At 36.5% G+C, this 13,989-nt stretch overlaps 2 protein-coding genes and 1 non-coding gene across 3 annotated transcripts; 1 reads left to right on the forward strand and 2 right to left on the reverse strand.

The window, feature by feature from the left end:
* Window positions 1–2,558: 2,558 nt before the first annotated feature.
* Window positions 2,559–2,643, reverse strand: TRNAM-CAU (transfer RNA methionine (anticodon CAU)). Its single transcript is given in 2 exon segments — window positions 2,559–2,594; window positions 2,606–2,643. It is a non-coding gene; the product is annotated as a tRNA-Met (tRNA).
* A 2,054-nt stretch (window positions 2,644–4,697) lies between these two features.
* LOC149029758 (alpha/beta-Hydrolases superfamily protein) lies at window positions 4,698–10,383 on the forward strand. The gene is made up of 6 exons (XM_089151411.1): window positions 4,698–4,922; window positions 5,268–5,329; window positions 5,673–5,808; window positions 5,981–6,053; window positions 8,600–8,665; window positions 10,149–10,383. Exons 1-6 carry the CDS (start codon window positions 4,780–4,782, stop codon window positions 10,371–10,373), a joined length of 705 nt encoding a protein of 234 aa, XP_089007537.1. The 5' UTR covers window positions 4,698–4,779; the 3' UTR covers window positions 10,374–10,383.
* Window positions 10,145–12,655, reverse strand: LOC149029759 (polypyrimidine tract-binding-like protein). Its single transcript, XM_089151398.1, has 3 exons — window positions 12,270–12,655; window positions 11,935–12,186; window positions 10,145–10,947 (listed from the first exon to the last, which is right to left on the reverse strand). The coding sequence occupies exons 1-3, from the start codon at window positions 12,624–12,626 to the stop codon at window positions 10,639–10,641; spliced, it is 918 nt and encodes a 305-aa protein (XP_089007524.1). The 5' UTR covers window positions 12,627–12,655; the 3' UTR covers window positions 10,145–10,638.
* Window positions 12,656–13,989: the final 1,334 nt, after the last annotated feature.

Consider the following 13,989-nt stretch of genomic DNA (forward strand, 5'->3'; position numbering starts at 1 on the left):
CATAAGCAAATGAGAACAACTTAAAATCAACACAAAAACCCTATAGCTTCCAATTTCTAAATAACACGATTAATTAACCTTAAAAAAACATGATTATACTTCAGCAACAAGGTACTTGAGTACAGCAACGAGCCTGAAGGAGGTTGATGGGAGCACCAGTTCGAACCTCTGTGCATAGTAACATTTCTTCAAGAAACTAGCAATGGTGAAGCCACATCATGGGGAAAGAAGCCTCAATTCTAAGATAAAAATGATAGGTATAGATGTCATTCTTAATCATTATCCAATGGTTATCATTAAACTCCTATTTTTTAAAGAATAAACAGTTAAATCTTAATTAAAAAAATTAACTCATTATTCATAAATTTCTTTTCAAACGGTTTAATACTCGTCAGATAGGAAGGTGATTTAGACTTATTATTTAGCCCCCTAATGTTTAGTCCTCGCTCGCAACTAGCAACACAACCCACTGATTGACCTTAGCTTTAATGGACTTTGAAACTGCCTTCTTGGATGTTCATTCTGTAGACCCAATCGAGAAACCCAATGGCTTTCTTTAAATGAACCGGTTAGGTTAAAATGATGGAACACCAAGATCTAAGGTTAAGCAGAAATTTACAAGAATAAAACCAGTCGTGAATTCAACAATAAGAAAATGATTTTGGTGAGTAGTGCGCGGTGGAGAGCGGCGGGTGGTTGGAGAAGATAGAGAGATGGTACTATTAGGGTAGGTAGCTTGGGGTATTTTGGTAATTTCACTTACAAAAGGGTATTTACGTAATTTGACTTCATATTTTCAATCACTAAAATAATAATAAGGGTATTAATGTCATTTATTGACTCAAAAGTGGGCATCATTGTCATTTTCCTACATAGAGGATATTTAGATAATTTGAAAATTAAATTTAGAGTGATTTAAATAAAAGTAAGGCCATTTAGGTAATTTTATAAACCATTTTAACCGCAAATTTAACTAAGGCCATTTAGGTAATTTTATAAACCATTCTAACTGCAAATTTAAGTAAAGTTAATTTGTAATTATGCATGTGAGTGTTATATAATTTTTGAGACAATCAGATTCGTTGGTGGCCGTTAACTCTATTTTGGGAACCTATCAAACTCATTGGTCCACCCTTGAAGACATTCTTGATTTGAAAGGTTTTTTCAGTAATTGTGTAATTCGTCATATAGTTAGGGAGACTAATACATGTGCTGATTTACTTACAGGGCTTCCTAAATGTTGAGCAAATAATTGCTTTTGACCGTATCATATTTCCTGACCACATTGCCCTCTTCGTTCATGAAGAGAGACAAGTATATTCAATATGTCTCCATTTTCTCCAAAAAAAAATTTGAGACAATTGCGAATGACCGCTAATTTCACCCTTCATCTACTAATTTCACCCCAAATATAATGAATGTTATAATTTGCTCATCTTTTTAGTAGAGGGGCAGATCACTATCATCAGCCTGCTTGGTCTTTCCAGCCGGTGGGTTCCTATATTAATTAGTAGTTGTTAGGTTTGGAAAAATATGTGCTTGAGACTCAGATTTGGGTAAGATTTAATTGATGACCGAGTGGGACGTCCATGACGCTGTAGAATAACGCATATTCTTCCGCCAGTTCCCATAGATGCTGAACTGTTTGCATTCATATCCGCTCTATTCTGTGTCACTATCGTTGACGGTAAAGAGCTTCCGGTCAAAAACTAATAATTGGCCTGGTCTTGCCTTATCGGTAAAGATAAAGAGTGCTGCTTGCTCTTCCATTCAAGGACGTCTCTGAAACACATCAACATCACTTTTCCAGAAGTGGTAAAAGTGTTTTGGTGAAAGTCTTTGACGGTTGCTCTGAGGTTCTCATTGATACGGCTTTCAATTATACGTTCTGTGAAAGCTGAGATAGAACCGTAGAGTGAAGTTCCACTAGTTAGTCTCGGTTAGGTGTATTTATATTTTAAACGTGGTATATATAACTACGAAATTAACGTTTAATGACCAATTATTTGTTTTCAAAAATATATATTAATTCTACTACAAATCCTGTATGTTAATATAATGTATTAAATAATCTGAAAGACATTTTGGTTTGTTTGAAATTCAAATTAGAGCACAACTAACGTTTACTTGACAATCATCTCTATAGGATGTATGTAACATTAATTTATGATCCACTAAATGCTTACATGTGGATCATTAAAGAAAAAGAAAAACCAGATTCATCTCTTCCAATTAGCCGCCTCTTAGACAACCATATTTCAAATCTTGTGATTCTTGACTGAGCCTTATATCCGTTTACTTGTAAAATCTAACATGGCCTCGAGATTCACCTTTATACTAGGCTTCAGAGATTTATCAGCAACTAATTTTCTCATCGATCCTTGCTCGATTAATGGGTAAGGAGGTCCAGAGATTTCAAAAAAGCTATACATATGGCCATTTACAAAAATGTCGATTCAAATAATTTTTTGGAGTAGCCATGATTTCATTCCACAACCAAACGTTCCCTTAATTACCCTTCTTTATTAAATATCATAAGTGAAGAAAATCTTAAAAATTGGGGTCAGAGAGGCTCGAACTCTCGACCTCAGGATCACTCTATAGCTATGAGACCTACGCGCTAGCCAACTGCGCCACCACCCCATATGTTTAATAACACAAAATCAATGTTTTTCTTGGAGTACAGCTTATTTCACCCCACACATTCTCCATCCAAAGAAGTGATATTTACCGATCCTTAAAAACAAATTGAGATGAATGCTAGCAAGTAACTACTCATTTTGCCTCTTTAGTGATTGGTATTATAATGACCCAATTATTTCTTTTCAAAAATATATACTTGAGTTATTTCTAAATAAAAGTCCTGTATGTTAATATAATGTATTAAATAGGGATGCGAAAGACATTTTGCGTCCTGCTTGACAATGTTCGGAAATTTGAGTTCGACAACCAACCATGTTAGTCTTGTAAACTTGAGATTCACATGCAATCATATTGATATTCACAGGAGGCCTAGTATCATTCACGGAATTTGTGACCCATGCTTAGCCGAAGAGGATGCAACTACCCGAAAAATGAAAAAATAATAATAATAAGATTCGAATGGGATGCTTTCAAATTAATTGTGTTATTAGAAGCTATCATACCACGTGAGAGAGAGCTATCTTAAAAGATTGGGGTGAGAGGGTGGCTGGAATTGTTGCTCGACCTCAGGTTGATCACTCGAGAGGCTGATGAAAAAGAGCTGATCGCGCTAGCCAACTGGGTTAACGCCTATTATGCGCCACCCCATATGTTTAATAACACAAAATCAATGTTCGTTTCTAATGGAGCACAGCTTGTAACCCATTCTACGCTTCTAATCACCATGCCACCAATATTCTTCAATCCAATAGAAGTGATCTTTACCGATGCCTAGATACGGATTGAGATGAATGCTAAATAGCAAGCTACCATTTGCCTCTTTAGTGATTGGTATTATACCGAACCCAGGTCACAACATCAACAACATTCGCTTCACCAATTACACTTTGAGATATTTTTAAATAGAAGTGTTGTCTGCATTTTCTTTTTTTTTGAAAGATAAGCAAGCTAAGTACTTCTACATTGAGTTTTTGAAAACCAGACACATTGTTATGTGGGTACTAAGGTCCAATTTGGTGTATGTTGGGGATGGAAGATAATTCCGAAGAATAACATAAATAGAACAGTGAAGAATTTAACATGATTTGGTAAGATTATCTACGTCCACCTAAAAGGAGGATTTACTTTATGTCCGAAATTTTCACTACACTCACACTTTACTAGTGATGTCATTTTCTTGCTCTCTCATATATAAGTTATGCAACAGAGAATATTTATAAAAAAACCCTAATCTTTGTATATTTATAATTTTACCTTTGTCAAACCCTAATTACAAATGCAATCAAACTATATTTATATGGATCTACAGAATATAAGACACCCAAACCCAACAATGTATTGTGTTAAATTTGGATTTGATCCACTTGCTTTTTCAGCTTTAAAGCTTTTAGTACATTGCTCAAAGTACATGACATCTAGTATCAAAGCTGGTACACGTCAAGGGAGAATATTACCCTTGCCAATAAAGGACTACCTGCCACAAAAAAAAGAAAAGAAAATGTGGGATCGGTTGTTTTACTCGTAAGTAAGAAAGAAAGAAGAGTGTGAGCTGCAAATAGGTTTATGTAATTGAGCACTATGGACATGCAAAAAGCCAGATTGATGGCTAGGGGATTTACTTGCTTAAGTGATCTAACCTAACAAGGAAGGGTTAGAAGCTAGATTCATTTCTCCGTCTCTCGTTTCTCTGTGGTTGAGGAATTGAGACCCCATGCGTTGGGGCAAGGTGTCTGTCCTGGACATTGGATGTTGTGCTTGTGGTACCAAGGTTGGTTGACGCGCTAGAGGTGTTAACAGTGTGGTTTGGAGCAGTTTCGGGCTGAAAACCCCCCAGTTCAAACATAGCTCATTTAAAAGATAATAGTTTCGGTGCAATTTTAGTTCAGTGTTGACTAGTTGTTTGGACTAACGGTTTGGAATAAATTAAAAATCAATATCCAATACTTAAATTAGAAATCCATGATGGATTCCATTTTGATGTCTCAGATGCATTCACGTACGTGCACATCTGTACGCTTTCTCCCATTGCATCAGTGCTGATTTAATTTCTCTCTCACAAAATTGGCGCGAAATCTGTCATCCTCTCGCGTTCTTAGGGTTTCGATAAAGCAGAAGCAACTGACTGAAGTTTTATCCATGGCTTCTTCTCCTCCTTCGAAGCGTCGTCGTAAGGAACATATTGAAGCTGAATCAACCGGGGATTTTACTCAGAAGATCTCACCTCTCGTCGTTTTTGCTCATGGCGCTGGAGCTCCTTCAACTTCTGACTGGATGCTGAGGTCTTCCCTCTATTTAGTGACTTCTAATGTTTTGTCGCTTTTTAGTTCAACAGTTTATTTATATTCATCATTTGATGTACTTTTATTTTAATTTTTCTAAGTGTACGCCAGATAAGAGTTTTCGAATAATTAGATTTTGTCTTGTTAATTTTTTACGAACAGATTTGAATGCTATCCAACAGAAATTGGAGAAACTTGAACATTTGCTTGACTAAGCATCCTAACGGTCTAAATCTCAGTTTTTGTTCTGGTTCCATTTTAAGTGAAAATTTACTTTTAAGTGTTTTTAGATTATAATTGCATTTGATGAGGCGATGTCAACCTAAAAGTATGGAATTTATGTAGATGGAAGGACATGCTAAGCAAGTCGCTGGACGCTGTTGAAGTTGTTACATTTGATTATCCTTGTAAGTCTACGTCCCAGCAGATGTTACTTGGTTCCTTCATTTGAAATAGATCTTTATAATTAGTCATGTCAATCTTACTTTCACGTTACAACAAGGGTGGAGCCAGGATTTAACTTCGGGGGTGGGGGGCAAATAGTGGTGAATTTGGCATTTTGGTTGAAATAGGGCCAGAGGGGTCTCTGCCCCAGATTACAACCATATTTGGTTATATTGGCTTTATTAGTAAAGAATTTAAGCACAGAATTCAACTGATAATTTGTTGTCATTAATTCAAAGTTAGGGTTTTCTGTGATCTTGCTGAGTTGCTATGGAAATTTTTACTAACTGGGCTGAGCTGTTCCAGACATCTCTGGTGGGAAGCGGAGAGCCCCGCCGAAGGCAGAGAAGTTGGTTGAATACCATTCTGATGTTGTCAAGACGGCTGTTGCAAGATTTTCTGGGCACCGATTGATTTTGGTGGGGAAGTCCATGGGTTCCAGGTATTCATATGAATCAAATCATGCTCGGTACCCTCTCAAAGAACATGCCTGTCAAAATATTTCCTGTGCCACAAATTTAATAAATAAATAAAGGGTGTTCTCTATTTTGTTTATGTCATTTGGTTTGGGTTGTTGGTGATTAAGTTTTATATTCCTCTTCTAATGTCTACAGAGTCAGCTGCATGGTGGCTGCTCAGGAAGGCATAAATGCTTCTGCAATAGTTTGCCTGGGATACCCACTAAAGGTTTGTAGTGGTTCATTGTGTCACTTTATAATCTCTAGTTTGTGTGTCCTTGATAGGTTGATCGTTTCTTTGAAACCTTTGAATGCTTCATTCAGAGTTCTGTTCCTTTACTAGTTGTCTAGATAGCGGTGTAGTGGTGCCACTCCTTTGAGAGTCCCTATGTCCAGGGTGACAACTCGCCTTGTTTGACACTTCACAGGTTTATGTTGATATATGTTTTTTGCTTGGTTTTTTATGAATATGGTTATATAATATCACACGATTCGTATCGTATGTTGGGTTTCTCATATTAGGTTGTTACTCAATTATGCATTGTTGACATATTCTATATCATCTTGAATTTGATGTGAGTTCTATGTGGCATATGAGCATAATTACATAAAATCACTGTTGCTATATTATGTTTATTGCGCACTTAGGCTGGCTTCTTGTTGCTTGCATGCCATCTGGTATTGTCATCTATGGTTCATTTTGAATTCTTCAATAGAAGCTTATAACTCTGTATAATCAAGTTTGACCATTAGCAATAAACATTTTCTACATGTCGTGAACATGTTATTTTCTACCCAGAGGAAAAGAAGAACATGTTATGTATGTTAAAAAATTATCTCAAAAGAAAATAATGTATTTGGTGATAGCTGTGACACATATGGGTCATGATTTTCTTCTTTTACTTCTATTTGAGCTTCTTGAATCTTTCACTTTAATATTGCTAATTTAGCAGTTCAATGCAGTAGAATTTGAGATATTGATGTTATACTCAAGATTGGACTAGTGAATTATGATACTACCTAACAAATGGAATGGACTGAGATTGCCGATGGGATGTCAGTGTTATATCAACTTGTGGAGTTTCTCGTTAGGAAAATGAATGGATTAATTACAATCTATGTGTTCTTTTTAATGCTGAAACTGCTTTACCTGATCATCTGATTATTTTCCATGTTATCACATAGATACTATTGGTCTTGGAAGACAGTTTGAGTTGGTAAGCAAAATTAAGAAATAAGCCAGTATATATGGTTTAGCATATGTTGTGAGAGCTTAAGACGACTCTCACTAGTGTTGTCACAAAATATGATGGAATCTAGGAAAAGCGAAGCAACCTCACTTGGGCCAGGTGGACCAAGTCAAACCAGATCGCAGGTCTTACGGGCCAGAAAGAGGTCAGAACCCTGTTCATGTGAACAGTGTTATAACCCTTTTTGGGACCTTAATGAGAATATTAAGGAGATTTTGTGGGATGCAATACCATAGCAATGGAAGATTTTTGTATGAAGACTAAAAGCTGGAGACCTTGATAAAATTTTAAGTATGTTATTTTCTTAGTTTCTAATTTTGCAACTAGGGAGTTTTTGTTTTTGTTGTGTCTGAGAATCTTAGATAAATAACTCAGTGAAGTATCCTTTATTTCCTAAACTAGTAGTTTCTAATCTTTTTTCTTGGCTGTTCTCAGCCAGTAAATATTGTGAAGTTGACTATTGAAGCCTTGCTTTGTGTGATTTTCTTGTCTCTTGCTTGAGTTATAAGAAGGGCAAGGACATTCTGCTGAGAGCTAAATACACAAGGTTGAGGAACCTAGCTGAGAGAGCTGAATTACCTTTATCATGTTACTTTCTATTTTCATTATTCTCATGTTTGAGTTTAACCTTTAACTCAGACCAACATCTGCTCTACTGTGAAGGGAACTTGAAGGTTGTTGTGAATCTGCAAGACTGCAACCACCATGCTGGCACTCAATCAGGTCTTGCTGCTATTTTGAAAGTTGACTTCCTACTGAACCCTACAATTCGAATTAGTCCACCTTCATAACCGTGAATAGTCTCAACACTCAAGTTACTAATTCCTTTCACTATTTCTAATTCTCTGTTTTGGGGGGTTAAATGGGACTAAATCATCCTTGATCTTAGCTTTACATTAAAATAGCTAGCAGAAACATAACTAGGGATTATCCATTCCCATGTTAGAAGCTTGTAATTGTCAAACTGTAAAATCTCAGGAGATGTCTGCTAAAGAAACGGAGGGCCTTCGACCGGAAGTTTCCAGATGATTTTCCAATAAAAATCTCAATGTTTGTTCCCATCATACAAATCCTGGGGAATGTTATGATTTGGTTTCCAAGGAATTCTTATATATTAAAACTTGGTTCATCTTAGAGCAGGAGCCTATGAGGATTCATTGGATTATTGTGATAAACATCCTTTGCAGTATTGTGTGCAACCTTGTTATGTGTGTGCTAGAATTGCTTTACAGTAAGGGTTACCTACCAACCTGCCCTACTATGCGTAATCAGTACGAATGATCTATGTAGATTACTGTTGCATTCTTCATGTTTGAATATATCAATTGAGCTAGACTTTCTTTGCTTAATAAAAAGCAAAGAATTTTTTGTATTGATGAATCAACTAAGTGTGCAATTGAGGTACTGCTTAGTTCTTTTTGCTTTGTTATATTTCCAGACTCTCATTGTATTCTGCCAACCATGAAGGCACCCTGTTCCTAATAAAATTTATCAACCTCAATTCTCATCTCACTGTCTTGCGCAGGGTATGAATGGAGCAATTCGAGACGAAACTCTACTTCAACTTAAAACTCCTGTGATTTTTGTACAGGTAAGAACATTTAAATTTCATCATTTTTCTAGCATTTTGCCACCCTGGGTATGTTAGTTTTAAGTAGCTTGTTTGGTGGACCGCCATCAACATTTTTGGATGACTGTACATGCAGAATTGCTGATGGATATTAGCCGTATTCTGATTGGTATATCTGACCTAGGATGCCTCTTAAATGAAAACTCCGAATACAATGAAATACATTCCTTATTCTTTTTTGTTCTTATGGACTGTCTAGAAAACCAATATTCTATTGGGTAGCTATATTTCTTGTTGAAAATTTCAGAATACTAGGAATCTTGACTCACTTCACTGCCTCATAAAGTTAAGCTCCCTTTGATTGCCTATACAATTTTTCCATGTGGCAGAACAATGTGGTACATTGCCCATTGGACACTCAGTACTCCGTAGACACTGCTGTAGAGCCATCTGTCTAGTTTCAAACTCAGTTTCAGACATATTTTTTCCTGTGCATTTGCATGAGTTCCCATTTGTTCCATGCAAACCTACAAAAGTCTGATGGGTACTGCACAATGATATCTGATAAATCTGGAATTTCAGACCTCTGTTGCAGCATTAACTACACTCTATTCCTCAGACAACTATTTGTTCTCTCCCATAGCTCTGTATTCTTTTTAGTCTCCATCAGTGCCACTGATTAAACTATATACCCCTTTGGACAACTGTTAAAAGAGTTCTGTATGTGAGAGCCCACCCTACTAGGACCAGCATTCTAGTTCTTCCCTTTCTCCCCTTAGAATAGAACTGTGTACAGGTGGGGAAATTGGGTATCTACTCATGTACAAAATTTGAACCGCATCCAACATGCTATTTAATAGCCCTTTGGGCAACAGAGAGCAATCTAATCAAAAAAGACTTCTACCTTGCCACAATGTTGATGTAGTGCCGTAGGATTGTTTGAAGATTCAACTTACGTTGGATCATTAAATCTAATGTGCATCTGGGGTTCTGCATTTGTCTAAACTCCAATGGTTTAAACGGCCTATACTCCCTTGGCATGAGGAAAATAAGATCGAATCATCTACTCGTAAGGGGTTAGTTTTGTGCTCCCCTGCTGTATCTCCGTACATAGTTGGGGTGGGGCCCGCTTCTGGATATTAGGGTAAAATGAATTAGAAGTGAGACTTCTAATGGTCTCACGTGAATCTCGATCTTATTGTATGGTGAAAAAGCGTAAAAAAACACATACTTCTCCCAGGGAGGTGATCCAGAATAGAGAAAAATAGGCTTGGCACTTAAATGTTTTATCAATATCTGGTAGATGTTCGGGTTTTCGACCCTTTCCCAGTTGGTTTCTAAATTCTCTTGCGAAGTCATCTAGATCGCATTATGGGTGCAACAAAATTCTTTTCCCCTTCTAAAAAGAAACAATTATTACACATTTTGGCTTTATATCTTGGCTATGGTGTTCCTGTTCTGCTGCTTTTTGGTTCCAATTGAATGCTTTCTTATCTCCCCACAGGGTAGCAAGGATGGGCTATGTCCACTGGACAAACTCGCCATCGTTCGGAAGAAAATGAAATGTGCCAATGAGTTGCATACCATTGACGGAGGGGATCACTCCTTCAAGATCCCTAAGAAACACCTACAGTTGAACGGGATGACCCAAGACGAAGCTGATGATCAAGCTATGAAGTCAGTAGCAGAGTTTGTCAACATTTCTTTGGGAGGTGCTGCAGGGGAATGACAGTGTTCGAAGTCTTTTTGGCTTTGGTTCTTGCTCGCATATTGTAATGATAAGTTCTGGGTTCTCTGTAATCTATTGAAACGACGCCCTTTTTGGAAATGGCCAAAACAAAAACTTCTTACCCCTGTTGGCTCTGTAATCTACAACTGAACATTCATATCTATGTAGATCGTTTCATAGTCTTGTACAACAAATATTAGTGGCGAAAAATAAACAAAAAGCCAATATCAACGAGACACCATAGACAAACAAAAATCTTATGCTCTCAAGCCTTGCCAGTACCAGTTAGGATATCTCTACCACCACTAATTAGGACATCCTTGTAAGGAGTAGGGATTATAATTGGTGGTGGTGGTTCTTCCACCGTTTGCTTTTTCTTCCTCAGCTGTTCTTCCAATATGAGAGGTACTCGACCTTCCCTCTCCAGAACGAGTTTCTCATGTGCCCCACCTCGCAGCTTCTCTAACCTCAAACCGCCTGGTTGCTGCATTTTAAACACTTTCACCAAGTTTACAATTCCCCCAAACAAGAATAGCAAGCTCCCTGAGATTCCCATCCATACCCAGTTCCTTCCCTGCCAAGAACAATCAAAATAAGGGAATTAGGGAAATCTCACTGTGACTCTGAAACCAGTGTATCGTTTGTTCATAGGATAAAAAAATGAAAAAATAAACAGTAAAACTCACTATCAATGGAAAACAAGAAAGAGAAAGAAAAATTCAATGTCGCTTCTCAGTTATCCCTTAAAATTAATTTCGCTCTTGAATTATCTCATTCATGAATTAGACCACTTATAAGGTAAAAATATGACGTAAAAATATAACGAAGACATACCTGCCGTCAAAAAATTACTGTACAGTTAAATGTTAATACAAGCAAGTTAACTATTTTAAAATAAAAAATAAATTTCAATGAAAAAACCCCTCCACCGTCTGTGAATAATTCCTCTCTCGATCGTACATTTTCACAAAATTTGAAAGTCATGTATTACAAATAGCATTTTTAAACTTAAAATATAAAATAATATTGAAAATAGGCAAGGAAAACTAAAGAAAACGTTAGTAATAGTGAAATTTTATCAGTTTCTTTTGGCCGATGTCCTCTAATCATATCCAAAGATAAGATTGATGTAAGATTTAGAAGATAAAAAAAATTAATTTAATTTAATCTGAGCATTTGAATGTAAATGATGGAAATGAATGGTTACCTGATAAAAATCCTAGCAATAGTAAATCTTTCTTTCTATGGATTGAATTAACTCTAAATAATAAGGGTGCACTGAAAATTTCTTTATAAAAAATTAATAAATAATATAACAGTTTTTCCATTCCCTCCGTTTTGTAAAGTCCTACTTTACAACCCAAATTTTTTTTTTTATCACGTCATAAGAAATCTTGTCATTCCCACTTTATCGAACAAAACATATTTTGGATATTTTGGAATTTCAATAAAAATATTGTATTTTTTTTCATCCATTTTTGTCCAGACCATTTTATTCTTCCGTCAAACAAAAGCATCTTTTCTTCCTGAATTAATATTCTAGGGTTGAATCAGTTCTTACCAGTAACATCAAGCCATGATACGTTCTCCCTTTTCGCTCACTCAAGTTAAGAACAGAGCCAACCGCAAAAAGAAGGCTTCCCATCAAGAATGGAATCTGAGTGCTAACTTGTAAGATTTGAACATGGCCATCAGCTCTCTCGTAAATCTGGCATAAATTGTGCACTGAACCAAGAAGCCATAAAATAGGGCCAGCAACCAACATGCTTAGACAATGCTTCTCCCATCTGTAATAACCTAACCCTTTCTCTTCCTGCAATGCAATTCGAGCTCACTGATCGAGAAAGCTCATGTATATGGCTTGGAAATTGGAATTGCAGGCTAAAAATTACTTACCTGAATGAAGATGAGAAGAATAGCTACGAATGTAAGAATCGATCCAAAGGCCAGAACGATTGGAACAGAGAACTCTACGAGCACAAGCTGTGCGTCGAAGCCCATCACTGATAAGCGATAATCGATACCAGCATAATGCGCGAACAGATCGTGAAGATTTACAAAGATGTATAAGAACAAAGCTATGAAGATGACAACGAGGCCCGATTTGGCTTCCATGGAAAACTGAGATACAAATCCAGCGAGCAGCATAATCGAAGCAAAAACATAGATCCCTGCATTTATGTATTCTAATTTGTGACGGGAAAGCCATGGACCGTATAATCTGATATCTCTAGCAGTTGCGAGCTTCACCATTCTGAAAATGTCTTCTGATCCTGAGAGAGAACCAGAGAAAATAGGGTTTTTCTTTTCTTCTGTGTGGAAAGAGAAGTGAATGAAAACTTCTGTTAAGTCTATCGATGCGCATGAGGTGCAGTTGGAAGGAGATACGTGTCGTGATGCATGGGGCTTCCAGAGGGTTTAGCTTTTCAAGAGTGTTGCGGAAATTGCTTTACGTGTCACCTGGTTCTTAGCTCACTTCTGGGCTTTTCAATTAGCTGGGCCATTAATGTGGACTTCAGGCTTTGCCCATAGGGGATCAATAAATCTCTGTCGACCCAAAACTGTTCAAATCAATCTTGAGTTCAGTGTCACCTTTCTAACCTAAAAGGGTTAGTTTGGGTTTCAAAATTACTAGATCTAGTGTGGTTGGTTACGGTTCAACTTCATTACTGCACATTAATTATGCTGCTAACGGTGTAGATTTTGATCTCGAGCATTTGTCTTGCAGATGGTTGAAAGCGAGACACAAATCGAGATCAAAATCTCAAGATTGAAAGCAGGTTAATGCGCAACATTCAAGTCTTACTCGGTTGGGTAGGATTTTAAATATAAATAGCCCTTGGACCAATCTGGTCCAATTTTACCTCATCCTTTGTTAATTTAGTTTAAAATTATTTTTAATGAAAGTTAATTTAGTTGAATTATAATTATACATAAATTGAGTTTGAATAATTATTTAGGGCATGTTTGCCTGTTTGGTTACTTGAGTCTAGAGATTTCAGACTCCATGGTTCATAAAATTAGTTGTTTGGTTAACCTAAATTTGTGGTTCGGAGAGTTCCGTCAAGGTGATTTTGTGAATGGCACAAATGTTTTAACACTTTTATAGTAAGAGTGAAATATCCAGATTTCACCTCATACTCATAAATCAACTGATTCACATTTTTAATGTAAAAATGTGAATCCCAACATTTCATGAATCCATGGATTCACACAACCAAACGGGTATAAATTTATGTTAATGAATCCAGAGATATGAAAATTATGGATTCATGTAACCAAACAAACCCTTAATCAAGTATTTAATTAATTATATAATGAATTATCTCAATTGGCAAATTTTGGCATTTCACCTAAAAGAAAAGAAGAAAAAAAAATACCATTAAAGCACAGCTCAGTTGGTAATACCGGCACCTCCAATTGAAGAGGTCATGTGTCGAGTCTTCCTATAATATATGTAATAGTCTCTATCTCCTTTGTTAAAAAGAAAAAAAAAAAAAAAAAAAAAGGTTAAGAGTTCAAATTTTATTTGTGCCACTAAGTATGCATCTTGCTTCTTTTACAGGGTTAACAATTAAGACTTTATGTATGTGTTTGGTAACGTTTCCATTATGAG

The sequence above is a fragment of the Hakea prostrata genome, chromosome 1 (assembly GCF_041222555.1).
Source record: "Hakea prostrata isolate BN-2017 chromosome 1, UWA_Hpros_2, whole genome shotgun sequence".
In the NCBI taxonomy this organism is placed as follows: Eukaryota; Viridiplantae; Streptophyta; class Magnoliopsida; order Proteales; family Proteaceae; genus Hakea; species Hakea prostrata.

What these genes read in the sequence shown, in the direction of transcription:
- LOC149029758 (XM_089151411.1), top strand. Translation starts at nt 4,780, where the DNA reads ATGGCTTCTTCTCCTCCTTCGAAGCGTCGTCGTAAGGAACATATTGAA. An exon ending in TGTTACATTTGATTATCCTT is followed by an intron (nt 5,330 to 5,672) that starts GTAAGTCTACGT and finishes GAGCTGTTCCAG; the next exon opens with ACATCTCTGGTGGGAAGCGG. An exon ending in CTCCTGTGATTTTTGTACAG is followed by an intron (nt 8,666 to 10,148) that starts GTAAGAACATTT and finishes ATCTCCCCACAG; the next exon opens with GGTAGCAAGGATGGGCTATG.
- LOC149029759 (XM_089151398.1), bottom strand. Translation starts at nt 12,626, where the DNA reads ATGGTGAAGCTCGCAACTGCTAGAGATATCAGATTATACGGTCCATGG. An exon ending in TTCTTCTCATCTTCATTCAG is followed by an intron (nt 12,187 to 12,269) that starts GTAAGTAATTTT and finishes ATTGCATTGCAG; the next exon opens with GAAGAGAAAGGGTTAGGTTA. An exon ending in ATCATGGCTTGATGTTACTG is followed by an intron (nt 10,948 to 11,934) that starts GTAAGAACTGAT and finishes TGTTCTTGGCAG; the next exon opens with GGAAGGAACTGGGTATGGAT.